Consider the following 27,990-nt stretch of genomic DNA (forward strand, 5'->3'; position numbering starts at 1 on the left):
GTGACCATTCTTGACTGGCCCAGCCAGAGCCCTGACCTAAACCCAATTGAGCATCTCTGGAAAGACCTGAAAATGGCTGTCCACCAACGTTCACCATCCAACCTGACGGAACTGGAGAGGATCTGCAAGGAAGAATGGGAGAGGATCCCCAAATCCAGGTGTGAAAAGCTTGCTGCATCATTCCCAAGACGACTCATGGCTGTACGAGCTCAAAAGGGTGCTTCTACTCAATACTGAGCAAAGGGTCTGAATACTTATGACCATGTGATATTTCAGTTTTTCTTTTTTAATAAATTTGCACAAATTTCTACATTTCTGTTTTTTTCTGTCGAGATAGGGTGCTGAGTGTACATTAATGAGAAATAAAATGAACTTTTTTGATTTTAGCAAATGGCTGCAATGAAACAAAGAGTGAAAATTTTAAAGGGGTCTGAATACTTTCCGTACCCACTGTACATCACATGGTAATGGTTGACTTTTTGATTCGATTCTCTCTAAGAGTCTGTTGAGCCTCTTCTTCCTTTGGCTGTTGGTAGTAATGACTTCACATTTGTCTTCAAAAATTTTATTGTAACTATTAGAAAAAAAATGCATCTTGCCCAACGCTGCCACAGATGCATTGTTAAGTACAGTGGCTTTGGAAACGTCTGTCAGGCTTGATTTATACGATGCAGAGTGCTTCTCTCTGATAGATCTTCCTGTGTCCTCAACAATTGCTTCATTCTAAACCATCAACAGGTCTTTTAGACAGTTCTTTTATAAAGTGTAGGAAATTTAATAAAAAAAAAAACATTTTGGTCAGAACCGCATGCAATTGTTTTATGAAAAATATATGATCATTTTGAATTTGATGCCAGCAACACGTCTCAGAAAAGTTGCATTACCTCTTCTTTTAACAACACTATGTAAATGTTTGAGAGACCAGTTGCTTACGTTTTTAAAGTGAAATCTGGTCCCATTCTTGCCTAACAGGATTTTAGCTGCTCAACAGTTCAGGCTCTCCTTTGTCGTATTTTTCATTTCATGATGCGCCAAATTTTTTAAATGGCTGAAAGTTCTGGACTGCAGGAGGCCAGTTTATAACAGACTCTTCCACAACAGAGCCGTGCAGTTGAAAAACATGCAGAATGCAGTATTGCTTGAATAAGTAAGACCTTCCCTGAAAGAGACGTTGTCTGGATGGCAGCATATGTTGCTCCAAAACCTGAATATATCATTTAGCATTAATGCTTCCTTCCAGATGTTCAAGCTACCCATGCCATGTGCACTAATGCATCCCTGTACCATCACACATGCTGGCTTTAGAACTGAGCTGATAACAAGCTGGATGGTCCCTCTCCTCTTTAACCTGGAGGATGCAGCGTCCATGATTTCCAAACAGAATCTCAGATTGTGATCCATCAGACCTCAGGACAGTTGTCCACTTCACATCAGTCCATCTTCAATGATCTCGGTCCAGAGAAGGCGGCGGTGTTTCTGGATCATGTTTCTATCTGGTTTCTTCTTCGGAGAGTTTTAACCTGCATTTGTGGACGCAGCGATGAACTGTGTTCACAGATGATGGTTTTTCAGTGTTTCTGAGCCCAGACAAGGTTATCTACTATAGAATTGTGTCTATTTTTAATGCAGTGCTTCCAGAGGTCCCGAAGATCACGACCATCCAATATTGATTTCCTTCCTTGTCAACTTTTCCAGTCTTTTGTTGCCCCTGTCATAACCTTCTGAGATGTGTTGCGAGCATCAAATTCAAACTCAGTATATATTTTTCATAAAACAATATTTGTATTTCAGTTTTTTTTTATCTTCAAATAAATATGGGGTTATGTGATTTGCAAATCATTACATTCAGTTTTTATTCACATTTTACACAGCGTCCCAACTTTTTTGGAAACGTGGTTGTAGAATACGATCTCCATGTGAGTATTCATGTTTTTATTTAGCTCTTAACAGCCCTCTTATTTGTGTAATGCATAAGTTAGAAGATACATTTAAAACATCCTCACTACAAGTGTGGGATTGCCTGGTGTCAGCCAAATACTGTAACAGAGTTACGTATGTACCTAATGTCATTAATGCTATATGTGTGAGTGTGTGCTGGAGATGAAAATCAAAATTAAAGAAAACTTAACCTGGCGATTCAAAGTGCTTTACAGAAGAAAAATAATACAATACAAATATAGTTGTAATAAACAATGATTGGGGTTGGAGGAAATTGCAAGCAGTTGAATGCTTCTTGTTTTAATTCACCAGAAGCATGTGAAAGTAAACCACAAGCACACATTGCAGCAGGCGGGATTTAGCCAGCAGGGGATTTAAACCCTGAACCTTTGGAACCTGAAGGAGATTTACAGATTGCTCCACTGGAGACGTGCTTTTTTCCAACCTTTTAACAAACATAAATAATCATAATAATAATAATAATAATTAAATAATATTAATTGAACACAGACTGTGCACAAAAACAAAAGGCCCTTTCTTACGACTAAAGGTCGTCAAAACAAATGTAACATATTCGTCAGGACCACATTTCCTTCACTTGTGATTTGTCTGGTTGTTCCAGTTTTTCCGGTCAGCCAGCAAATGGTTTGCTTTGATAATTAGAGGAGAAGTTGAAGAGCCTTGCTGACTGTGAATGAGGAGTTACTTTTGCTGATAATGCAAATTTGGTCTCGAAAGACTTACTTTATGCATTTATATCTTTATTGGCAGACATATTGCAGGGATAGCTTGAATTCCATTAATTATTGCGATCGCAACAAATAAAGGCTGTGAAAATGACGTTTTAAAAAAATGTTGGGAATTATTTTTCTGAAATTCTCAGGTTTTAATAATGTTTTCAAACAATACCTAAGGTTGTGGAAGTCTTTTTTTACAAGGCTTATTAGGTATTTTCCATGCTCTATATTACTTCCATATTAGATCTAATCAATCTATCTTTATTAACAGGTATATCAGTATACCATTATATACTTACTTTTTGGAAGTCTTTTTTACAAGGCTTATTAGGTCTTTTCCATGCTCTATATTACTTCCGTATTAGATCTAATCAATCTATCTTTATTAACAAGTATATTAGTATACCATTATATACCACAGGATTTTAAGGTTGCTGTAATTAAAACGGTCCTTAAAAAGCCTGCTCTCGATGAAGGTCTTTTAAGCAGCTGAAGACCTATATCCAACATCCTATATTTCAAAATGTATATATCTTTATATGCGTGTGTTTTGATACACCGTTGCAATCAAGTCATTTACTAAAAAGGTCTATTTTGGTGATGCTTGCTTTGTTTGCGTGTGGTGAGCCCACTCTCAACCTCATTAAGTTGCACTCTAACACAGAAAGCAGTGTGAGTAAAGTAAATAAAGGCGGAGAATTAAAAATCTCTATTCACAGGCACGTTTTAATGGTGGCACGAGTTTGATGCCGAGGCTCCACATTATATGACGCAATTATCAGCTGAGAATCATTGGAGCAATTATGTCATTTTTAAATTCATCAACCAATGAAATCCTGGCGACTGACATGCTATCCTTCCCATAATTTGTACACAATATTTGGCTATCCGTTATGTTCCCTGTAACTTTCAGTCCCATCCCCTGATTTGTTGTCCACTAGCTCTAAAGATTATAAAGAAGTCATGAGTACAATGCATTCAAGAAATCAAAGAAATGACACTCTTAAAGGCGCAATTTGTAAGAATCTCATTTCTTTGTACATTAGGGGGCGTTAGTGAGTCATTGTAGCGTACAGCAGTCTGCAAACGCTCTGAACCACGTATCAACAAACTAAACATATCATTGCTCACAGAAACATTATACAGAAGCGAACTATGTAAAGAAATTCTAACCCTGGGTCGGAAAATAACGTGACGGATTTTCTCACGGGTTAATGCCTCGCAACAGCTACCATCAGAAACGTAGTGAGTTCAGCATCAAACTATCAAACAGCTGTTGATTGATGATGACTCTTGTTCTGCCTCTGTTTTGCCAAAACATTCAACAATTATTGTGTATTAAGTTTTTGAGAAGTTAGAATAAACCACTTCTACTTCTGATGTTGGACTGAGGGCAAACCTTATGCTAGTGACTCAATGTATCATCCTGTGGTACAACGTGGTATTATGAGTAGTACTCAGCTGTCTCTGACAAAACATCAACTATTATTTCTACACATACTGTGATAGGTCTACTACATTTTTTTAATGCTATAAATTAAACATCTTACAGATTGCCCCTTGAAAGAGGAGATACCAATTTTAATATGGAGTACAAGCTGTGTGACAAATGATTATTATTCAATTTGAAACCACAGATAAAATAATGAATGATAAGTAAGTTTATTCAATATAGCACCTTTCACGGATTAAGTCACAAAGGGCTTCACAACAGAAATAACAGCAGAATACAACCATATTAAAAGCAACTAACAACCACAGAACACAACAACAGACCACTGAAATACAAGCACTAGATATCATGAGGTGAGACAAAGGCCGATCTGAAAAGATCGTCAACAGACACTGCCGAACGTACATCAAGGGGAAAAGCGTTCTAGAGTCGGAGCAACTATTTCAAAATCACCTTTTGTTTTTAAATGGGTGCGCGGGACAGTAAGGCCAGTAAGCCCCGATCAGAAGACCTAAGTGACCTACTGGTTGTACGATGATGGAGCAGGTCACTTATATACTCCGGGGCCCGAACATGGAGGAGTCTATAAGTAAGAACAAGGACTTTGAACTGGGTCCTGAACCTGACGTGAAGGGAGGATCAAATGGGGCTGACATGAGTCATCCTGCTGGAGCTGGTTAAGAGCCTCACAGCAGCGTTTTGGACCAGCTGTGGACAGTCCAGAGACAACTTGCTGAGGCAGGTGAACAGAGATCTTATAGAACCATATCATCCTGACAGATCTTATAGAACCACATTATCCTGACAGAGATCTAATAGAACCACATCATCCTAATAGACCTTATAGAACCACATCATCCTGACAGATCTTTTATAACCACATCATCCTGACAGATCTTATAGAACCACATCATCCTGACAGATATAATAGAACCACATCATCCTGACAGATATAATAGAACCATATCATCCTGACAGATCTTATAGAACCACATTATCCTGACAGAGATCTAACAGAACCACATCATCCTAATAGACCTTATAGAACCACATCATCCTGACAGATCTTTTATAACCACATCATCCTGACAGATATAATAGAACCACATCATCCTGACAGATATAATAGAACCACATCATCCTGACAGATCTTGTAGAACCACATCATCCTGACAGAGATCTAATAGAACCACATCATCCTGATAGATCTTATAGAACCACATCATCCTGACAGATCTTATAGAACCACATCATCCTGATTGATCTTATAGCCACATCATCCTGACAGAGATCTTCTCTCAGCCTGCTTGTGGTTCCCAGAGTTTCCAAAAGTAGAACAGGAGGCAGAGCCTTCAGTTTCCAGGCTCCCAGTTTGTGTTATAAGCTGAGGCTGCTGGGGGACCTCATTATACACTGAGCTTCTTTCCTCTCACTCTTTCACTTTCTATAACTCATATCTCACCATCACATCTCATTAACTTTATATACTTGTATATAATATATATAGATTGTATATAATATATATAGATATATATATACTGTACTGTATATACTGTGCATTTTATATTTTATATTTTTTACTGCTATTTACTGCTATTTTATTGCTTTTCTATTATTCTATTATTATCTTATTGCTTCTGTAGGCTGCTGTAGTGAAAAAATGTCCCCTCGGGGATTAATAAAGTAACTACCTAACCTAACCTAACCTAACCTAACCTAACCTAACCTAACCTAACCTAACCTAACTTTATGCTTCTTGTCTCCCATAGTTTCTGCTCATTGTTTGTTGTCTCTCCATTCAGTTTCTTCGCTCGCATAGTTTCTGTTCTTTCTTCTGCAGATGTCCCGTCATGGAGCTGCATGTCTCTGCTCTGTGATTGTCAACCCACCAACAGTTCATGTCTTGTATCTCTATGCTGTCCTTTTCTCTCTCTGCTCTCCTCTCACCCCAACCAGTCGAGGCAGATGTTCTCCACCTCTGAGCCTGGTTCTGTTAACAGATGCTCCGCCCACCTCTGAGTCTGGTTCTGTCGGAGGTTTCTTCCTGTTAAAGGGAGTTTTTTCTTCCCTCTGTTGGAGGTTTTTCTTCCTTAAAGAGGAATTTTTCCCTCCCAGCTTATGTGGGAATTGTTGAATCGTTGGGTTTCTCTGTATAATGTTGTAAAGTTCTGTTGTAAGGACTTTAATGTGTTAAGGGCCATGAAATAACCTGTGTTGTGATTTGGCGATGGATGGACGGATGGACGGATGGACGGACGGACGGACGGATGGACGGATGGATACTTTATTAATCCCACAAGGGGAATTTAAAAAAAATATATAAATAAAATTGAACTGAAATAAAATGGTACCCAGGACAGAGCCCTGAGGAACCCCACAGGACAGAGCAGCTGTTTGAGACACGTAGGGAGCCAGCAGCACAGAAAACCTCCTATCCAACAAATAGGAGGAGAACCAGTCCAGGGCGGTACAACAAACACCCACCCACCGCCTCAGCCTCTCAATCAATATACTGTGCCCAACAGTGTCAAATGCTGCGCTAACATCCAATAGCACAAGAATGGAGCAATTATCCCGATTGGCAGACATCATGATGTCATTGGAGAACCCAAGAATTTTGATTTCAGCCTCATCCAAGCAGAAAGACGTGTTCCTGATAGGCTCTCAGAGTCCTTTAAATGCCATTTGAATACATTACGTACAGGAGTAATGTCAGCATGTATTATGCAACAGAAATGATTTTGAGGTCAACTGGGCATAAAAGTAATGCGGTCCCAACCAACAACAGAATATGCAAACTCAGAAGCCAGGACCAGCCTCTGACCCAGAGAAACTTATTTTCATCTCACTGGAAAGAAACACCGATTTGTACAAATGCAGACATACCTGAGGTTAGCAGGAGACCCCTAAATGAGATTTTCTCTATTTTACAAGCCAGGGGGAATTACGTATCATTAAATATTTGGGAAGTTGCCACAGCAACAACAGCCTTTGATCAATCTGCATGAAATCTGACTGCCGAGTCTGAAATTCATCCTGGATTTGCAAATTAGCAAAATGTAGCTCTGTATTTTTTTATATTCAAATGTGTAATCTACAGTTAGTGAGTTTTGAGCCTAAATTATTCTGTTCCAACACAAGATGGTGTTTTGACCTCGGGCTGCTGAATCAGCTCCAACTGCTACTCAAAGTCTTTGATGGTCTGTTTAAGTTCACACTGCAAAACTGAACCAAGATCTATGCTGTAGCTGCCATCCACCTTCGGGTACAGTTTGTATTTGGTCAACCACAGAAAATAAGTTCAAGGCTTTCAGAGGAACCAGCGTGCATTGAAATGGCAGATGAAGGAGACTGTTACCTACCCCTGGCAGAATCTTCATGTTGTGTAGAGCATTCTGTGCTTCTAAGGCTGATTTGCGAGTATAGTACGTTATAAAACAGCAGCCTGCCGGGGAATGAGAAAGACAAAAAAGTGTTACACAGCTGACTCAGTTTACCAGGTTTGGTGTGAAAGGTCATACGTTTGTTTTATTGTAAGACACAAGACAAAACATTGACATGGCATTGTGAGGGAAGCAAACAATGAACACAGGGCATTGTGTGATATCGGTATGGCGTTGGTGTATGTGTGGCTACTACTACTACTACTACTGCTGGCACTGCGCCAGGCAGAGTAGCCGTGTTTGGCCATATATTTTGTTTTCCGAGTCAACCATTCTCGCCATTTGTAATAATTAGAATGAACATAATTTCTGCACAAAGTCACCAATATCTTTTGATTTGCTTGTTGAGATATGTCCTTATTTTTTGTTTGCGACAGATCATCGGCCAGGTTTGAGTCACCTGCCCGCAGCATAATCCCCATATTTATAATATCGTAACCCCATCATAATCATAATGATAAACATATTAATAATAATAAATAGTTTTGCAAGACATTATAATGTTTAAGCACCCAAATGCAATCCAGACATGGACCTACAGAAACCAGGCAGCCGAAGTCTAAGTGTGGTCACATTTTTTATGAATATTAAATGGTTTTTTTTTAAACCATAATATAGTCTGCTAATTGTAGGCATTTTTTTTTTTTTAATTTTTAAAAGAAAAACACGTGCAATCGGTGATTTTAAATTTTCTGCAGATATATCAGCAACATCTAAAGTTCAGCAATGAATGCTATCCTTTAAACTTTGTGTGACTTTTGGATTACTTATAAGTGAGAATAAAAATCCGATCATGCATAATATTTTACTTTTTTAAATAAGGGTGTACCATATGGACGACTCATACCATAGAGAAAACTGTTCAAAGAAAATGTAAGCAAATGTACAAAATTGTGTTTTTGGGGTGTCTGTCTTGTCTTTTCTTGTCTGGAACCCAACTTCTATCATCTCACAAATACTGAGACCACTCAAAGATGGCTGTTTTCCACTGCCTGGACCAACTCTACATGACTGCACTCGCTTTCATGCTCGTTACACTGGTTTTCCACTGCAGCTAGTATCACCCTCAACGCAGCATCGTGACAAAGCGTGAAACCACAGTGAAATCATCTGCAATGTCACACACTTGCTGTATCATGTCACCTGGTGACCGAACTTTTTGCGGGGTAATGCGAGTAGTCCATTGAAAAGAAATTGCAAACCATTACAGTAGATTGGCTAGTTGACAATAGCATGTTTATACAGGCATCTCCTGCACTTAGTAGTGCAATAATTGTGACAAACCTCCGTGATCAATTAGGGGTCTTAGTGGTATTTTCACATCATCTTTTAGTATCACGTCCACTCACTTGGAACCTCGACGGAGGTGAGAGCAAAAATAGTACCAGGTACCAGGTACCATCCTGGACTTTTTCCCAATGGAAAAACTGACAATACAAGCTCTGTTCTACTCGACTCTACTTGCTTTTAGGACTAGCTCAACTAGTACTAGTTGACCTGTGGATAGAACCATCTCAATGTTACATCATCGGTGTAGCCGCTGAGACGTCATCTAACCAGCATGGCTCGTTAACATGGTGGGTTCGTGTGGGATTTCCTGCATCACGCACACAGTAACGTAGAAAGGTTTTTATACCCTTGCTTAGATTTATCCTAACCACAATTTCTTTGCGGATCGGTCTTTGGTTTTCATCCCGGCGCGCTGTGTGAATTGTTGGACCTCATGTTACAGATTTACAGATGTCTACCTTCCTCCTCCATTCAGTTTTCCACAGGTGGACTCCAGTCTATACAATTAATATAAACAGAATGGAACTGACCCACAATTTAGAGACCAAAGAATCTGAATATATTTGTAAATACAAGTTTGTTTTCACTTTGTCATGTGGGTTATTGAGACTAAGTAGATTTATTGGAAAGATTTTGTCAAGTTTATTTATTTCGCAGCATCAACAATGTAGTAAAATGTGCAAAAAGTGAGCGGGTCTAAATACTTTTTAAGAGGATAGTTTATTGTGCTCATGTTTAATAATCTGTAATGGTTTAACCTTTAGATAACATTCATCCTGTGCTCTGCACACCAAAAACACGATGGCTGTGTTCCAAATGGTGGACTTCCCTCAGTACACCAACATATAGTACTCTCACATATTAAGACATTTACTTGTGTAGGACTTGAATTTTGACGCGGTGGTATTGTCTCAAACCGCACACTGACGCTCTTTAATTCATTTTGCCCAGAAATGATCGAGTTTCTGTACCGTCCGTTTAACGCACACGCTGGAAATACTGATGTGACCGTTGAGTTGTGGAAAGTGTCCAGAGTTTTCACACTCAAGTCTTTGGACTGTTTTGGGTGCGTCCTCCGGGTGCTTGTGGTGCAGTTGCATGTTTCCAAACTGGTTAGTGTGAACGCAGTTATTCACTCAAAATAGCGAATGTCAGAACATAAGTATGGACGTTTGTAATACAGCTATCGGTTTCTGTCCGTCTCCACAGCTTTAAGGAACTCAACAGGCTGCAGGACGTTTCCTGTCGAGCCTCGTTCCTGTGGTTTAACCTCCCTGCAGACATCCGACTGTCGAGGAACTTACATCAAAAATGAAAACTCATCTTTTAGTTATTTCTTAAAACTTCAGGCCTCGTCCCTCTTTACACTATGCCACCAGCAGGTCCGTTTCAGTCTGAATATATTATGTATTTTATTTACACTATTACTAGTACTCTGGGGGTGGGGGGGGGGTTTCTTATCTTATAACAGAGGGTGTTGTACACTGTAAAAAATGGTAACGCTGTTTGAGATTTGTAATATTGGGACAATTCAAACAAAAATGTCCTGACTACAAAAAATACAAATAGCAATACCAGTACTGCTACTACTGTCATCACCACTACTAACAATACTAACTCTCCCATTTTCTGTTTACTCCTTGTATGCATGTGTACATGTACATACTGATACAGATGTGAACAAATTTCAAATGTAAGCCCTATTAGAATATTTTTTTTGCGGTGTAGTAAATGCTGTTGCGGACTGGCATTTTGCAAATCACATAATCCCATAATTATTTTAAAATAGAAAAAAGACAACATATCAAATTTTGAAAAGGAGACATTTTATTGTTTAATAAAAGATCCAGTGGTGTGAAAAAGTGTTTGCCCCCTTCCTGATTTCTTATTTTTTTGCATGTTTGTCACACTTAAATGTTTCAGATCATCAAACAAATTTAAATATTAGTCAAAGATAACAAGTAAACACAAAATGCAGTTTTTAAATGAAGGTTTTTATTATTAAGGGAGGAAAAAAAAAATCCAAACCCACATGGCCCTGTGTGAAAAAGTGTTTCCCCCCTAAACCTAATAACTGGTTGGGCCACCCTTAGCAGCAACAACTGCAGTCAAGCGTTTGTGATAACTTGCAATGAGTCTTTTCCAGCTGTGGAGGAATTTTGGCCCACTCATCTTTGCAGTGTTGTTGTAATTCAGCCACATTGGAGGGTTTTCGAGCACAAACCGCCTTTTTAAGGTCATGCCACAGCATCTCAATAGGATTCAGGTCAGGACTTTGACGAGGCCACTCCAAAGTCTTCATTTTGTTTTTCTTCAGCCATTCAGAGGTGGACTTGCTGGTGTGTTTTGGATCATTGTCCTGCTGCAGAACCCAAGTTGGCTTCAGCTTGAGGTCACGAACAGACGGCCGGACGTTCTCCTTCAGGATGTTTTGGTAGACGGTAGAATTCATGGTTCCATTTATCACAGCAAGTCTTCCAGGTCCTGAAGCAGCAAAACAGCCCCAGACCATCACACTACCACCACCATATTTTACTGTTGGTATGAGGTTCTTCTTCTGAAATGCGGTGTTACTTTTACGCCAGATGTAACGGGACACACACCTTCCAAAAAGTTCAACTTTTGTCTCGTCAGTCCACAGAGTATTTTCCCAAAAGTCTTGGGGATCATCAAGATGTTTTCTGGCAAAAATGAGACAAGCCTTAATGTTGTTTTTGCTCAGCGGTGGTTTTGGTCTTGGAACTCTGCCATGCAGCCATTTTTGCCCGGTCTCTTTCTTATGGTGGAGTCATGAACACTGACCTTAACTGAGGCAAGTGAGGCCTGCAGTTCTTTGGATGTTGTTGTGGGGTCTTTTGTGACCTCTCGGATGAGTCGTCGCTGCGCTCTTGGGGTAATTTTGCTCAGCCGGCCGCTCCTGGGAAGGTTCACCACTGTTCCATGTTTTCTCCATTTGTGGATAATGGCTCTCACTGTGGTTCTCTGGAGTCCCAAAGCTTTAGAAATGGCTTTAGAACCTTTTCCAGACTGATAGATCTCAATTACTTTCTTTCTCATTTGTTCCTGAATTTCTTTGGATCTCGGCATGATGTCTATCTTTTGAAGATCTTTTGGTCTACTTCACTTCACTTTGTCAGGCAGGTCCTATTGAAGTGATTTGTTGATTGAGAACAGGTGTGTCAGTAATCAGGCCTGGGTGTGGCTAGAGAAATTGAACTCAGGTGTGATAAACCACAGTTAAGTTGTTTTAACAGGAGGGGGCAAACACTTTTTCACACAAGGCCATGTGGGTTTGGATTTTTTTTTTCCTCCCTTAATAATAAAAACCTTGATTTAAAAACTGCATTTTGTGTTTACTTGTGTTATCTTTGACTAATATTTAAATTTGTTTGATGATCTGAAACATTTAAGTGTGTCAGACATGCAAAAAAATAAGAAATCAGGAAGGGGGCAAACACTTTTTCACACCACTGTATGTCCTCATTTTGAATTTGATGACAGCAACACATCTCTAAAAAGTTGGGACGAGAGCATGTTTACCACTTGGTTGCATCACCTCTTCTTTAAACAACATTCTGTAAATGTTTGAGAGACCAGTTTCTGGAGTTTTCAAAGTGAAATGTTGTCCCTTTTCTTGCCTGATATAGGATTTCAGCTTCTCAACAGTTCAGGTTCTCCTTTGTCCTATTTTTCCATTTCATGATGCTCCAAATGTTTTCAGTGTGTGACAGATCTGGACTGCAGGAGGCCAGTTTAACATCTCTTCTACTAGAGAGCCATGTTGTTGTAATCGGAAATTCATGCACCCCGTTTCCAAAAAAGTTGTGAACTTGTGTAAAATGTCAATAAAAACAGAATACAATTACTTGCAAATTATGTAAACCCATATTAAATTTAAAATAAATCAAAGACGACATCAAATGCTGAAACTCAGAAATTTTATTGTTTTATGAAAAATGGATGCTTATTTTGAATTTGATGTCAGCAACATGTCTCAAAAAAGCTTGGATAAGGGCAACAAAACACTCAAAAAGCTGTGTAATGCAAAAAAAAAAAAAAATCACATCTCACAACTAATTAGGTTATTTGGCAACAGATCAATAACATTATTGGATACTAAAAGAGCATCCCAGCAGTGAAGATGGAGAGAAGTTCACCACTCAAAATTTAGGCGCACACAAAGAAATTTAGCAGCACAAATGTTCAAATGGGAGAGTTTTTAGCACAAAAAAAAGATTATATACATAATTATACTGCTGTGTGTGTTTGTGCCTCTTCTCTTTGTGTGCAATTATTATTACGTGAAAACCATTGGAAACTATGAAAGTGGAAGATTCTAGTATCTACTAACACAAGACATGGGTACTAAAATACTGACAAAGCTTTTTAAAACAACAAAACAATTTTTTTCTCTGTGTGTGTGTGTGTGCGCATTTAGTCAGGAACACACATTTGTGCAATAGCACATAAAACCGGAGAACGACTCTTTTTTATGAAAATTAGGTTGTAGTTTTACCTGCAGGGGGAATGAAAGGTCACTTGTTTTTAAACGACATCTAATTACACTCTGTAAATGTTTACAGAGTGCTGTAAAAAGAGATGCTGCACAGTGGTAAACACTGTCCAGCTTTTTTGAGACGTGTTGCTGGCGTCAAATTCAAAATAAGCATATATTTTTCGTAAAACAATCAAATTTCTCAGTTTCAACATTGGATATGTTGTCTTTGGTGTATTTGTAATTAAATATGAATTTACATGATTTGCAAATCAATCAATGCATTCTGTTTTTACTTACATTTTACAAAGTGTCCCAACTTTTGGGGAAATGGGGTTGTGTAATAAATCACCAAAATTATTGGGAAAGCGTTATTCAATTTTTGGGCTGCTGGAATACTGAGAATATACAAGGGGCCATTAAAACTCTGACCTACTGTCTGGCTGGGCCAGGGAGGAGAACATGTTACGTTGAACCCTACATGTCCACTGTTAGTGTGGTCAATCTTTGATTTCTCTGTCCAGAGTATTAATCTGTCCAACATTATTTCAAAACGCCTGGTTTTTGTCTACATTAACAAACTGAAGTTATTCTCTAATGTTCCTCTCTAAAGCTTTGTCCTGGCACAACTCACATCCGGGTTAAATCTGTACAGTCCCATTCTTATTGTAGATGCATGCACTTTGACACCAACAGTTGCAGAGTTACCTGCAGATCCTGTAATGAACTTTTGGGATTCTTGGAGACTTCCTTTTGCATCAAAGGATTTGCTCTTGGGCTGAATTTGCTGCGGTCAGTCCTGAACAAATTGACAGTTATTTGAAATCTACACCACATGTAGATGACGTTTGTTTAGAGTGGAATGAGATATTTTTAAATCAATTGCCAAACTCACAGGCATCCACAACCTTTTTTTTCCTGAAGGCCTTACAAAGCTTTTCAAAAGCAAAGAGAAAACTAGACTCTATATATCAGCAGTTTAAATAACTCCCAAAGAAGGTTCTAATCACTAGACCCTTATCTGATTCTAATTTTATGGTTTTTAAGGTGTGATACATGTAGGGGTGTACTTACCTTTTCCATGTGACTGATCTGTGTTTTTCTATTTATTTATAAATGACGCCAAAATTAATATTTTTTAATAGTATATCAAAATATAAATGTAGGAACTGTTTCAAAGAGGTTCAGTGAAAAAAATTCCATGGGATGTACCTATTTTGTCACGACTCTATGTTCTTCCAAAGGAAGACACTTATTTTAGTCTACTAAGGTTTAGTAGCTGATCTTAAGAAGGTAATGGAAAAGTTCTTTGAAAAAAAGCCAATAAAAATGGCTTTGGCTCACTGACAAAGTACATTACCCAAAGGCTTCACGGTTTCATTATATCTACAAATTAAGTTTATTATACCATAGTATAATGTGTAACCCGCAGGTTCAAAATAAATATTATTGTGGCAATGTGCCTCTCCCATTTTGATACTTGCTATTTGAAATTTCCACAATGTACTTCATGTTCTCCATTCGTGTGTTACTACACACTGACCTTTGCTCTGTGGTGGATTTTGGCTGCGGTCTCGGAGGACATTAATCTCATAGACCGCTCCAAAAGGCTCAAACAGTTCACGAAGCTGATCCTCGGACCAGGACCGTGGAATCTGTCCCACGAACATCTTAATGGCATCAACATCCGGTTGGTCGGGGTGGTCCAGAGACCCATTCATCTTCTTCCCCCTGCAAAGACAAACCCCAGGACATTAAATGGACATAATGAACCAGTCAATAACAGCTCAGTACATTTTCAAATTAGGTATGCTTTGATCGTGTTTTATTTTATTTATTTATGATGCTGATTAACAGCATAACAAATTAAAGAGCATATTTTCTACTGAATAATCTGCTAATAACCTTGCAAACACACTTTGTGTTAATGAAGCAGAGAAAGGTGCTTCGCTAATATTAGTTTCCATTTCTGACAATATATTGTCTGAAATCAAACACTCTAGGCCTTTAAGGCAACTATTTCTTGAAGTACTTTCTTCAACAAATATGAGAAATTAAGATCCACTCTTTTTTCTTTTGCTTTTAGTTCCTTTATACAATCACAGTGGAAAATATATAAAATGCCTTCATAACAAAAGAATTCTACAATGTTTTTAAAGCCTACCTTTCAGCTGCAACATTTTTACCAGCAGTTTTTGAATCACACCTTAGTTATTACTGCATTATACTACTCATCGACGCCATAGAGCAGTAAAGCAAAGATAGTGTGTTAAAAAAGACAAATTATTGCTTTTTCTACAAAGATTATACTTAAATGGTCTTCATAAATTTGCTGGAAAAAATTCAAAATTAATTGGGGTAAAGGGATATTTCCCTTTGTTTAAATGTAGGTCTATTTAAATGTAGAAAAGTGGTCACTGTTGTTTGGTATCAAAATGTGCACCAGACTGAATATGGATCAGAGAAAGAAAAGCGGAGAGCTGTCTGAGAAGATAAGACAGGAAATACAGACAAGCAGGTTAACGGTAAAAGCCGAGACCATCTCCAAGCAGTTTGGTGTTCCCGTGACTACAGTTGCAAATAGTATTACCATGTTAAAGGTCTGTGGGACTGTAGTCAAACTGCTAGAGAAGAATTGACTTCAGGTTGAACACATGGATGTTGGTGATGGCAGACAAATAACCAGAAGAAACGTCCAAGGTCTTGGTAAATCAGTGTCTGATTGCAGCATGCACCACTTTCTGAGTGCAGTGGGCTCCAAGGAAGATGACCAAAGAGCCTCAGAGCTTCTGGGAGAACTTCCTTTGGACAGATGAGACAAAACTGGAGCTTTTTCCTACATCACATCAGCTCTATATTCACAGACAAAATAGATGAAGTTTTCAAGGAAAGGAAAAGCCATACCTACTGTGAACAAGTATTACCACCGAGCACTTGTGTGCCTGTACGCTTACCAGTCAAGTGTTAATTTAGATGCACCTGTCCAAACTCATACAGATGTAACTGCAAAGAATCTCTTTCTAAAACATGGATGCGTCACACAATTTAAATTCTTACAGCACAGAAAATCTATACAATCAGCACAATTTCTGGGTGGACACCCAGTTGCAATGTCACCAACTTATCTACATGTGAAATATGGTCACAATCTCCCCTTCTGCTCCTTAGTTATAGTGTTGAATAATAAGAAAAATAATCGTTGTACTCTATTAGGTATTTGTATGACATGTCATAATTCATGTATAAATTATTGAGTTATGGCCACAAATGTGCTTTGTGAGGTCACAGTTACCTTCGACTAAGACATTGTGAGTAGTTAATCTTTAAGTGAATGTGAGTGCCAAATGTAAAAGAAATTGCCTCTATGTGTTCCTGAAATATTGTTTTCACGTGAACAGAATGAGCGGATATGACAGAAATTTAGGAAAAGTGACCTTGACATTTGATATCATCCGTGAGTCCAAGTAAACATTTGTGCTGAATTTAAAGAAGGTCCCTCAAAGCTTTCCAGAGATATCCCATTCACTTGAATTGAAAAAACTTGAGGTCACAGCGACCTTTGACCACCGAAGTCTAATCAGTTCATTGTTGAGGCATAGTGAACATTTGTGACACATTTAAAGAAATTCCCTCCATGCGTTCCTGAAGTATCACATTCACTAGCGTGGGTCAGTGTGAGGTGGTAGTGACCTTGACTTTGACCTTTAACCACCAAAATCTTATCAGTTCATTGTTGGTAGGAAGTTAATTTTTTTGCCAAGCTTGAAGAAATTCCCTCATGTCGTTCTTGAGATATTGCATTCATAAGAACGAGGTGGATGGTGAGGGACGCAGGGTCACACTGACCTTGAGGTTTGACCTTTGACCACCAAACTCTATTCAGGTCATCCTTGAGGCCAAGTGAATGATTGTGCCACATTAGATAGCAAATTAATCATTTTGCCAAGTTTGGAGAAAGTCCCTGATGGCATTCTTGAGACATTGCGTACACAAGAACGGGACCGACGGGCATCAGGCAGACAACCCGAAAACATAGAGGCATAAAAATTAAGGAGGTTCGGTTCTGTTTCAGGGCTGCGTTGCTGCATCCGGCACAGGGTGCCTTAAATATCCGCAGGGCTGAACAAAACCGTACAACTATCAAGGCATTCTGGAGCAAAACGTGCTGCCCAGTGTCAGAAAAGTACATCCACCAAGATAATGACCCAAAACACACCTAATCACCACAAAATGGCTAAGAACAAAATATGGGAATATTCGTAAGTGGCTTTCCTCTATTTAATGGAATGAGATGAAACATGCAGTCATGCAAAGTAATTTTTTTTTTTTTATCAAATATTGAATCACAATGATGGAGGTCGATCGTGTTTGTCAGTTTCAAAATATTTCTGAGGAAAATTACAGGTCTTTCTTTTTTTTCATGGAAGGATGACAAATTCTTCCACAGCTGTATAATAGTCAAGTTGTTTATCAATCTGACTGGATATGAAGCAGTCTAATAAAACTAACAAAAACTAACAAAGGAGAAACACCCAAACTTTGCATAACACAGAAACATATGGCATTCAACACAGAAAGCATAGTTCAAGCTACTAGTGTCATCAGCGATATGAAGATATGAGGAAGATATAACCCTGACGAGTAACTGGTACAAATTTCATCGCTTCATCATCATCAGTTCCTGAGTTACAGACATGTTTGTGAGAAGTGGACATTATTGATTTATTATTTATGTTAAACTCTTACCCTGAAACTAGTTGCACAGCAACTCTTAGAAATAAAATCCCAAATAAAACAAAATGTCTTCTTCGTTTTCTGGCGTTACAAAGCTGCTAACCACGGAAAGACATCGCATTACATAATTAAGTTGTTGTTGTTTCTTTTTTTTACCACAAAAGACATCATCTATTGAGCCACAAATTACCACCAGGAGCATAAAAGTTTGCGTGACAGCAATTTTTCAATTTAGCAGGATATTTAATAATACAGATGTCAGTGAGTCCAGCTGCAGTGAAAGCTGCTTCTAAAAGACCTGCTGCCCAATTATTCTACATACTGCAGGTTGCTCGTGTCTGGAAAGTAAGAGAACTTTTTTTGTTCTGCTTCTTGGAATATTGGATAAAGAAAATATATTTTTAGAACTGTAAGCGTATACACAGTGTATGAGTACAGTATGATGACAATATTTGAACTCCTCTAACTCTAGATGGATAAACAAATAATTATAACAGCTTGCTTAATTACTGGTGGCTCCTCCCCCAGCTCATTCAAATATGGTGAATTCCTGCACCAAACCGCTCCAAACTAGCAAAGATGGCGCTCGAGGCTTCATTACAGCCGTTTCCAAACCAACGGGTGACGTCACTGCTGGTTGACACTTGATCTGAATTTTTTTTCAGATCTGACACTTTAACTGTGCAAAATTTGACTAAAAGGACCACAAACCTTAAGTTAATATTCAGTGCAGATACATACCGGCAACATTCGCTAAAGCCAATCAAAAACTTTCACCGAAGATTTGAGCTCACTAGCAGCATACATTTCTAACTGCGTGATTTGTAAGGATTTCATATTCCAGCTTTGGCCAAAAGTACACTTTTTAGCTGATGTCAATCGAGTGGCCATTTTGAATGAATACAAATTTGAAAGATTTAGAGCCTGATTTACTAATACTAAAGGTTTGCCTGTGTAAAATCACGTGCAAACTTCACATCACCCGCAAAGAAATGTCCAAGCAGATCTACTAACGACGTGCAGTGAGGATTGAGTCTTTCAAATGTGCAATTTAACACGTCCATTTTGCGTGTTTGCCTGCATCATATGTAACATTGAGCGTTTCTGCTTGAACGTGCAAAATCCTAGGAGGGAAACATGCAAATAGAACAATTTAGCACCCGCAACGGTATTTGCTAAACCTGAAAGTAGAAACAGGAGAAGTGATTGTTGTGTATTTTAGTACGACTGAAGGTTTTAATCAGATGAACATCAGGAGAGACGGCTGCTCTTATTGTGAAGGAGACGCAGGAAACCAAAGAATACGTAGAGAACGAGGTTTTACACCCGTTGAACATTTCTGATGTCAGAGTACGGTGGATCCGAGGTGCAAAACACAAATACAACAATCATTTATATATTTGCGCTTTGCACTTCAGGACTCTGAAGTTTTTGTTGTTCTGTTTTTTTCTTTTTGTATTTGTGTTTTGTACTTCAAGGCTGCTCGTTTTTGTTGCTATGTTTGTGCAAAACATGATTCATGCCTCTGGTACTCAGTGCCACCGTACCAGAGGCATGAATCATTCAGACATATCGTCTGTCTTGCGATGACATTTCTGAGTTATTGAATGAACTGAATAATGATTTAAAACCAATAACAAGGAGGAACCACCAGCAATTAAAAAAACTTCTTCCGAGCATTTTGCTGCCTCTGCATCATTCCAGCGTATCTCTGCTTGGATATCCCACCAGTCCTGTTATTCAGCTGTCACATCCTGAATGAGTACTGCAGAATTCACAGGTAGCTTCATCAGGTTCACGAGACCTCCAGGAACTGAATGAAACTAATTCACCTGCTCATCACAGAAAGATCTGGACCTGCTGATCGCTGTTTGTTAGAGGATCTCATCCCCAGGCCCTCTTTTATTTGCGGACATTTTAATATTCCCAGTATATTATTCCTGTTGACTTCCTCGCTGATAATCTCCTATGTAGCATTTTGTCATTGTTAAATTTATATTTATTCATTTCAATGGGATCAGATTTCCTTTTGCGGTCGTTCTGTTAGAACGGAATCACTTTAAGACACGTCATTTAAATACAACGATTTGCACTTGATATCAACTCGTATATATTACTCTTAGTAAATCACACGCAAAATAAATGTGCAAAACTTTTGGAATAAACACGCAATTTAGTACCCTTTATTTGATACTGTAGTAAATCAGGCCCCTTAGTGTATACGTGTGGAAAATTGCATTTGAACTAAAAATACAATGTATGCAAATGAATATCAGGGAGGGTAAATATTCCCGTTAATCTGGCATTACTTCAGGAGAAGTGCAACGACCAGAGCAGAGTGGTTGTTCAACGGTTTCATCAACTGTGTCGGAGTTTCCGAGCACAGCTGATGTGCAGGCAGGTGCAGCGGTGCAAAGTGAAAAATAATTCTGTGGTGATTAATAAATCTGTTCTCAGCCAACTCAGATGACTGGTCTAATAGTTCAGAAGGAGCTCGGCCAATCTCAACGGCTCTACTGATTCAGAGGCACTTTGTCAGAAACTATATTGTTGTCTGGATAATGCAGAGTATATCCAGCATGTGTTGTTATTTTCAACAGTTAAATTGTACAATAAGGATAGAAAAAAGTTGAATTTGTTTTGTTTTTTATCTTCTGACACCGGCCTCTCATTCACTCATAAACAACATGTCATCATGTACACATGCACCTTTATAGTGATTGAACTTGATGCCTGTACCAAAGTGTGGAACATCCAATTTTAACTAAAATACACTCCATAAAAATAAAAATGTATATCTGTAGCCACGTGTGAAATTGTGCCAAATACCATACATACAAGATGAATCTGCACATCTTAGAGTGGCCTGTTATTGTGACCAATCTGAGGCATACCTTTGCAATAATCAGGCTGTTTGATCAGCACCTTGATATGCCACACCTGCCAGGTGGATGGATTACCATGGCGACGGTGAATCACTGCCTTCCGTGGATTTTAAGAAATTTGTGAAGGAAATTTGATATAAATAAACCTTGTAAATGCATGAAAGAAGTCTTAAAATAACCTTAATTCTAATTAATGCAGCAGTGATAATAACAGTAAAACACTGACAGGGAGCATTCACTTTCACTTTTCATACTTTAATAATTTTATTCTAATAATATTCACTTTCATGTAATGCAGGACTTTACTTCAACTCATAAAATGGAAGCCATAACAAATATGTTGAGTTCATATTTGAGTTGAGTGTAAAAACCTGCAGTAAAAAGGAATTTGTCTTTAATGTTCCTTTTAAGGTGAATCGCCACAATATAAAAGACGTTTAAAAGCAGGTAAACATGCAATGAAGATGTGTCTCCCTTGATTGAAAATTACACACACACGCGCACACGCATACACACACACACACGCACGCACACACACACACACACACACACACACACACACACACACACACACACACACACACACACACACACACACACACACACACACACACACAGAGCAGCTTGGCGGAGAGAATAAAGATCCAGAAGTGTGATTACTCTTCACTACAGTCGATGCTGATGTTGTAACAAGTGCTTCTAGAGCTGAAACACCAGCGATCTGTGGAGACATCCAGTGAAGGTCCATCACAACCCAGCTGTACCTGAATGCCTCCTGTAAACACACACGGACACTTAATGTGCTGCTCGCTAGCTTACAGACTTTGCAAATGTAACACGATACTATCACATTAAATCGTGGCCCAGCATCGACCCTTCATGCGATCGGCTGTCACCATTTTGCTAGCTCAGAGCGGTTTAAAGCCAAATGTTTGGACGAGCTGGGGAAGAGGTGGATTGGAAACCCGACGATACTGCGTCCCGCCCACCGATAGCGGAAAATTAACTGCACCGCAGGCCTGTCAATCAACAGACACGCCCCCCAAAAACACTGCTTTTTGATGCCAGTCTTCTACAACACAGTTTCCAAAAAAGCTAGAAAACTGTAAAATGTAAATTAAACAGAATGCAATGATTTACAAATCACATAAACCTATATTTAATTTCAAATAGACCAAAGACAACATATCAAATGTTGAAACTGATTTTGTTTTATGTAAAATATATGCTAATTTTTGTCCAAAAAAAAGTTGGGACGGGGTCAACAAAAGACTGGAAAAGTTGTGTCAAGATTAAAAAAAAATAAACACCTGGTGGAACATCTCAACTAATTAGGTTACCTGGCAACAGATCAATAACATGATTGGCTATAAAAAAGATGATTTCAGAGAGTCAGAGTCTCTCAGCAGTGAAGATGGGGAAAGGTTCACCACTCTGTGAAAGACTGTGTGGGAAAATAATGAAACCAGATAGAAACATGATCCAGAAACCCCGCCGCCTTCTCTGGACCCAAGATCATTGAAGGTGGTCTGAGGTGAAGCAGAAAATTGTCTTGTGGTCTGATGGATCAAACTTTTAGTCTTTTAGGAAATCATGGACGCGGCATCCTCCAGACTAAAGAGGAGAGGGACCATCCAGCTTGTTATCAGCTCAGTTCTAAAGCCAGCATCTGTGATGGTACAGGATGCATTAGTGCACATGGCATGGGTAGCTTGAACATCTGGAAGGAAGCATTAATGCTGAATGATATATTCAGGTTTTGGAGCAACACATGCTGCCATCCAGACAACGTCTCTTTCAGGGAAGGTCTTGTTTATTTCAGCAGAACAACGTCCAACCACATTCTGCACGTATTCCAACAGCATGGTTCCGTAGTAGAAGAGTCCAGGTGTGAAACTGACCTTTCTGCAGTCGAGATCGGTCTCCCATTTAAAAAAATTGCCGCATCATGAAATGAAAAATACAACAATAAGAGACCCCAAACAGCTGAACGGCTGAAATCCTATATTAGGCAAGAATGGGACAACATTTCATTTTAAAAACTCCAGTAACCCTCAGGTGGCGTCGCCTGTTGGGTTTACTTTTTTGTTTTGGTGTCAAAAAACAAGAGAATTAAATAAAAAGTATCTCTGGTTTACTTATTTCTGCCACTGTCCGATTATGTTTTGTTCTAATAAACGAGACCCCGAGAATTCGACGAGTATTTTTGTTTCTGCGTCTCATCATCAGCGACTGAGGATTTTATCCAATAAACAAACTATCAAAACGTAAATGAACCAGAAAACCGACAGACCAGTGGTTTCCATCTCATTTCAGAGGGACAGCGGGCAACTCTACAAAACATATAACACAAAGTTACTTACACAGGACTAGAATTCAAAGAGCAATGGTCCACCATCATCTCCGGGAGGAAATCCAGCTTAAAAGAAGCCATGGCGAAAAAAAAGAAAATGCTTTCTTTTTGTTCCTCCTCTTCTTTAAAACTATGAAGCTAAATTGGCACAGTGATCAGGCGGCAGCGGTAAACTCCAGATCGTGGCACCTGCTGGTAGGTCCCTGGGCGCTGGTATAATAAGGTGACGGCGCACAAAACACAAGAGGGAAAACAGCTTGTCAGAACAAACCAATCCACATGGAAACCCTCAGTCCGCCGGAACGACAAACACGGCAAACAAAGTTCTGGCTAACAGCTCGGTTTCAGAAGGGATGAAGCGCACAACTGACAGACACAAAGTGGCAGGCCTTTGGGTCGGCTTTCCAGCTTCTGGGACTGGGAGACGAAACGCTGCATGGAGATGGAGAGGAGGACGCTGGGATAACTGGGGCCAGAGAGCGTAATGGCCATTTGGACGACCACAATCAAAGTGCTGATGATCCACGGTCTTTGTGAACATTTTTCCTAGGCCAGCAGATCTGGCTGCAGCGTCAGATAAACAGGGTGTCAGATTGATGGTGATAAGGCCCAGTGGGCAGAGGGAATGAAAGGGGGAGAGAATAGTGCTCCCCGGCCAGGAGCTAATCCCCGGACTAGCCAGACCGGGGGCTAACAATTAGGTTCCGGCCTGAGGGGGGCTGCCTTCGCCCTGTTGTCCTACGTTGCTGCACTGGTTTGTGTGTGATTTGTGTGTGTGTGTGTAAAAACAGAAATGTTAACTAACGTTGGCTTTGGGGCCTTTGTGCGGTCCATAGTGCGCGCACAAAAAAACTCACAGGGCCGTAAACACCCACACCTATGACTGCAGACAAACCTAAATCCCACCTGTTGTAACATCAGCTGTGGTGAATCACATCCTGATGGACTGAACATTTCTTCTTCACCAGGTTGTCTCTCTCTCTCTCTCTCTCTCTCTCTCTCTCTCTCTCTCTCTCTCCCGGCAACCTAAAGAAGTCCAACACACTCCAGATGAAGCCAAACATCTCTTTGTCTAAAAACACTACATGCGAGTTCCTTTTCTCTCGCAACGATGTTTTGAACTTTGATGCCATGTAACACAAACATGCTTGATGCTATCTGCCAAACCTGGAGTTCCATCGTTTTGCACAGAAGTGTCAATCAGCTTATTTCTCTCCAGGCACCTGGCCAGTCTCTGCACCGCCATACTAAAGAAAGTCTTTCTCTCTACATTCAATAGATAAATGGGCTTAAATTGACCTAATTATAATGACTCTTTTTCTTTTGGAGTTAGCATGCTAACCGGCTAGCGCCGGCTAAGCTTGTCTCATAATGCCACTTTCTCCCTTCAGATGGTACAGTGAGTCACCGTGGCGTAAACTCTCTGCCAGCGCAACATTGGAGGACATCGGACATCAAGTCGTGTATTCTAACTTCTAGCTATGATGAGTGAAACTACAAACACAACGACGGCTGAAACTTTTGGCAAAACAAGAAGCAAAACAAGAGTTATAACGTCCACCGCCGAGTAAAGGAACGATGTTTCATTGTTGAACTTACTACATTTCTACTGAGAAAGCTGTAAATGTTAACGGTGGGTATGTAGCAAAGGCTCAGGTAATAGTATCAGGTCACCGATGTTTTGAGCATCGGTTATACTGAGGAAAAATAATGGCAAGGTGGTGAACCGTCCAAAAAAAATCCATAAACGTTTGAGCAAACGCTGTTTGTCTCTTCGAGTCCTCTGAAAGCCAGAATCAGCCATCTATCAGAGTCTGTGACCCCTCTGATATTTCACCCTCATTACTCATGTCTCAACCCAACAAGCCTGACTGTGTGCAGCGGTGAGCTGAGGGCCGACTGCCTGGACGGTACACCGACTCTCTACCGCCTGGACGGTACACCGACTCTCTACCGCCCACCTATTAAAAAAAAGAAAAAGGGATTTCATTCTTACGAATTACACCTTTAGGATCTGTTTCACATCCGCGTGTACTTTGTTTGACTGTTGTCGTCAAGCGTTTACTGTGATTAACGCGGCGGTTTCAAAGTGATGAGCATAGAGGAAATGTATTAACCACCACAATCTAAAGTTCATGTTTAATTTCACCACATGCTTTGTGCCCACAGAAACCAACGTGCGCTGTAAAAAATTTCCACAGACCTGCTGCTTCGCACTTGTCGTTGCTCTGGCAACGGTTAAAATAAGGCCCATTATTAGAGTTTAGGGTAAAGCTTTGTATCGCCCACGTACAGAACACATCCTGAACCCGTCTTTGGGCGCGTACACCATCACAATATTATTTTCTGTGCGACAGGAGTTTATTTCGAAAACCTAAAAAGAATCGAAGTTTTTTGAGGAAATATTCTGAGCCCCAGAAGCGACCCCACAGCTTTGCCATCGTTCAATATAACTTAAATCTAAAGGCTAAAAGACAGGAGAATACAGTATTCAGACCCCTTTAAAATTTTCACTCTTTGTTTCATTGCAGCCATTTGCTAAAATCAAAAAAGTTCATTTTATTTCTCATTAATGTACACTCAGCACCCCATCTTGACAGAAAAAAACAGAAATGTGGAAATTTGTGCAAATTTATTAAAAAAGAAAACCTGAAATATCACATGGTCATAAGTATTCAGACCCTTTGCTCAGTATTGAGTAGAAGCACCCTTTTGAGCTCGTACAGCCATGAGTCTTCTTGGGAATGATGCAACAAGCTTTTCACACCTGGATTTGGGGATCCTCTGCCATTCTTCCTTGCAGATCCTCTCCAGTTCCGTCAGGTTGGATGGTGAACGTTGGTGGACAGCCATTTTCAGGTCTCTCCAGAGATGCTCAATTGGGTTTAGGTCAGGGCTCTGGCTGGGCCAGTCAAGGATGGTCACAGAGTTGTTCCGAAGCCACTCCTTTGTTATTTTAGCTGTGTGCTTAGGGTCATTGTCTTGTTGGAAGGTGAACCTTCGGCCCAGTCTGAGGTCCAGAGCACTCTGGAAGAGGTTTTCTTCCAGGATATCCCTGTACTTGGCCGCATTCATCTTTCCTTCAATTGCAACCGGTCGTCCTGTCCCTGCAGCTGAAAAACACCCCCATAGCATGATGCTGCCACCACCATGTTTCACTGTTAGGATTGTATTGGGCAGGTGATGAGCAGTGCCTGGTTTTCTCCACACATACCGCTTAGAATTAACGCCAAAAAGTTCAATCTTGGTCTCATCAGACCAGAGAATCTTATTTCTCATAGTCTGGGAGTCCTTCATGTGTTTTTTTTTAGCAAACTCTATGCGGGCTTTCATATGTCTTGCACTGAGGAGAGGCTTCCGTCGGGCCACTCTGCCATAAAGCCCCGACTGGTGGAGGGCTGCAGTGATAGTTGACTTTGTGGAACTTTCTCCCATCTCCCTACTGCATCTCTGGAGCTCAGCCACAGTGATCTTTGGGTTCTTCTTTACCTCTCTCACCAAGGCTCTTCTCCCACGATTGCTCAGTTTGGCTGGACGGCCAGGTCTAGGAAGAGTTCTGGTCGTCCCGAACTTCTTCCATTTAAGGATTATGGAGGCCACTGTGCTCTTAGGAACCTTGAGTGCTGCAGAAATTATTTTGTAACCTTGGCCAGATCTGTGCCTTGCCACAATTCTGTCTCTGAGCTCCTTGGACAGTTCCTTCGACCTCATGGTTCTCATTTGCTCTGACATGCATTGTGAGCTGTAAGGTCTTCTATAGACAGGTGTGTGCCTTTCCTAATCAAGTCCAATCAGTTTAATTAAACACAGCTGGACTCCAATGAAGGAGTAGAACCATCTCAAGGAGGATCAGAAGAAATGGACAGCATGTGAGTTAAATATGAGTGTCACAGCAAAGGGTCTGAATACTTATGACCATGTGATATTTCAGTTTTTCTTTTTTAATAAATTTGCACAAATTTCTACATTTCTGTTTTTTTCTGTCAACATGGGGTGCTGAGTGTACATTAATGAGAAATAAAATGAACTTTTTTGATTTTAGCAAATAGCTGCAATGAAACAAAGAGTGAAAAATTTAAAGGGGTCTGAATACTTTCCGTACCCACTGTATATCGTCTAATAAAAGGTGCTTCGTGTTTCTGCCAAACAGCAAAAGAAATTCCTCCAAACTCAGCGTATCGCTAAAGACGAGACGCCTTTCACTAATACTCAAAATCAGAAGTTCTCAGAAAACGTGCGTTTTCCAAATTGTGTTGCGCAATCTCACACATAAGTCTCAATTGTATCCCAAATATTCTCATATTTGATATTTAACAAATTATAAAACATGTAATGTATAAACATTTAAAACATGAGAAAGTTGGTATTAGATTTTGATCTGTTCTTCCTTCGTAGATATAGTTTTATATTTTTGACCATGAGATGTTTCGCTGGACGCTGTGGGCGGCGGATCACATGGGTATCGACACGTTTTCTAAAATCCTTTATTGTGGGAGAACAGAGAAGAGACGAAGGCTCCTTACCCCCCGGGTGCCAAGTCGGAGCCTTCCAAGGTACAGAGGGGGATTATGGGATGCCCGGTGTGCTCTGGAGACACATACAGGGTTTCAGGGTCAAGACTATCCATCCAGGACTTTTGTACTTCAACCGCTAAACAGACAC

At 39.8% G+C, this 27,990-nt stretch overlaps 1 protein-coding gene across 12 annotated transcripts in view; it reads right to left on the bottom strand.

Moving 5' to 3' along the window:
- celf1 (cugbp, Elav-like family member 1) overlaps positions 1-27,990 on the bottom strand; it is a 51,343-nt gene that overhangs the window by 20,648 nt on the left and 2,705 nt on the right. For 4 of the 12 annotated variants that reach the window (XM_069687585.1, XM_069687588.1, XM_069687586.1 and 1 more), the window contains exons 2-4: positions 27,852-27,978; positions 14,900-15,087; positions 7,491-7,573 (exon numbers count right to left, since the gene is read on the bottom strand). In XM_069687585.1, coding sequence (XP_069543686.1) covers positions 7,491-7,573; positions 14,900-15,087; positions 27,852-27,955 — 375 coding nt within the window. In that variant the 5' untranslated portion in view covers positions 27,956-27,978. Of the gene's footprint in view, positions 1-7,490; positions 7,574-14,064; positions 15,088-15,946; positions 16,122-23,338; positions 24,206-24,234; positions 24,323-27,851; positions 27,979-27,990 lie in introns of those variants that run through there. The other 8 variants (XM_069687597.1, XM_069687596.1, XM_069687589.1 and 5 more) reach the window with 7 other exon arrangements.

The sequence above is a fragment of the Brachyistius frenatus genome, unplaced genomic scaffold (assembly GCF_029030835.1).
Source record: "Brachyistius frenatus isolate BFR_SWC_R1_liver_20210118 unplaced genomic scaffold, ASM2903083v1 Contig_476, whole genome shotgun sequence".
NCBI classification, from domain to species: Eukaryota; Metazoa; Chordata; class Actinopteri; family Embiotocidae; genus Brachyistius; species Brachyistius frenatus.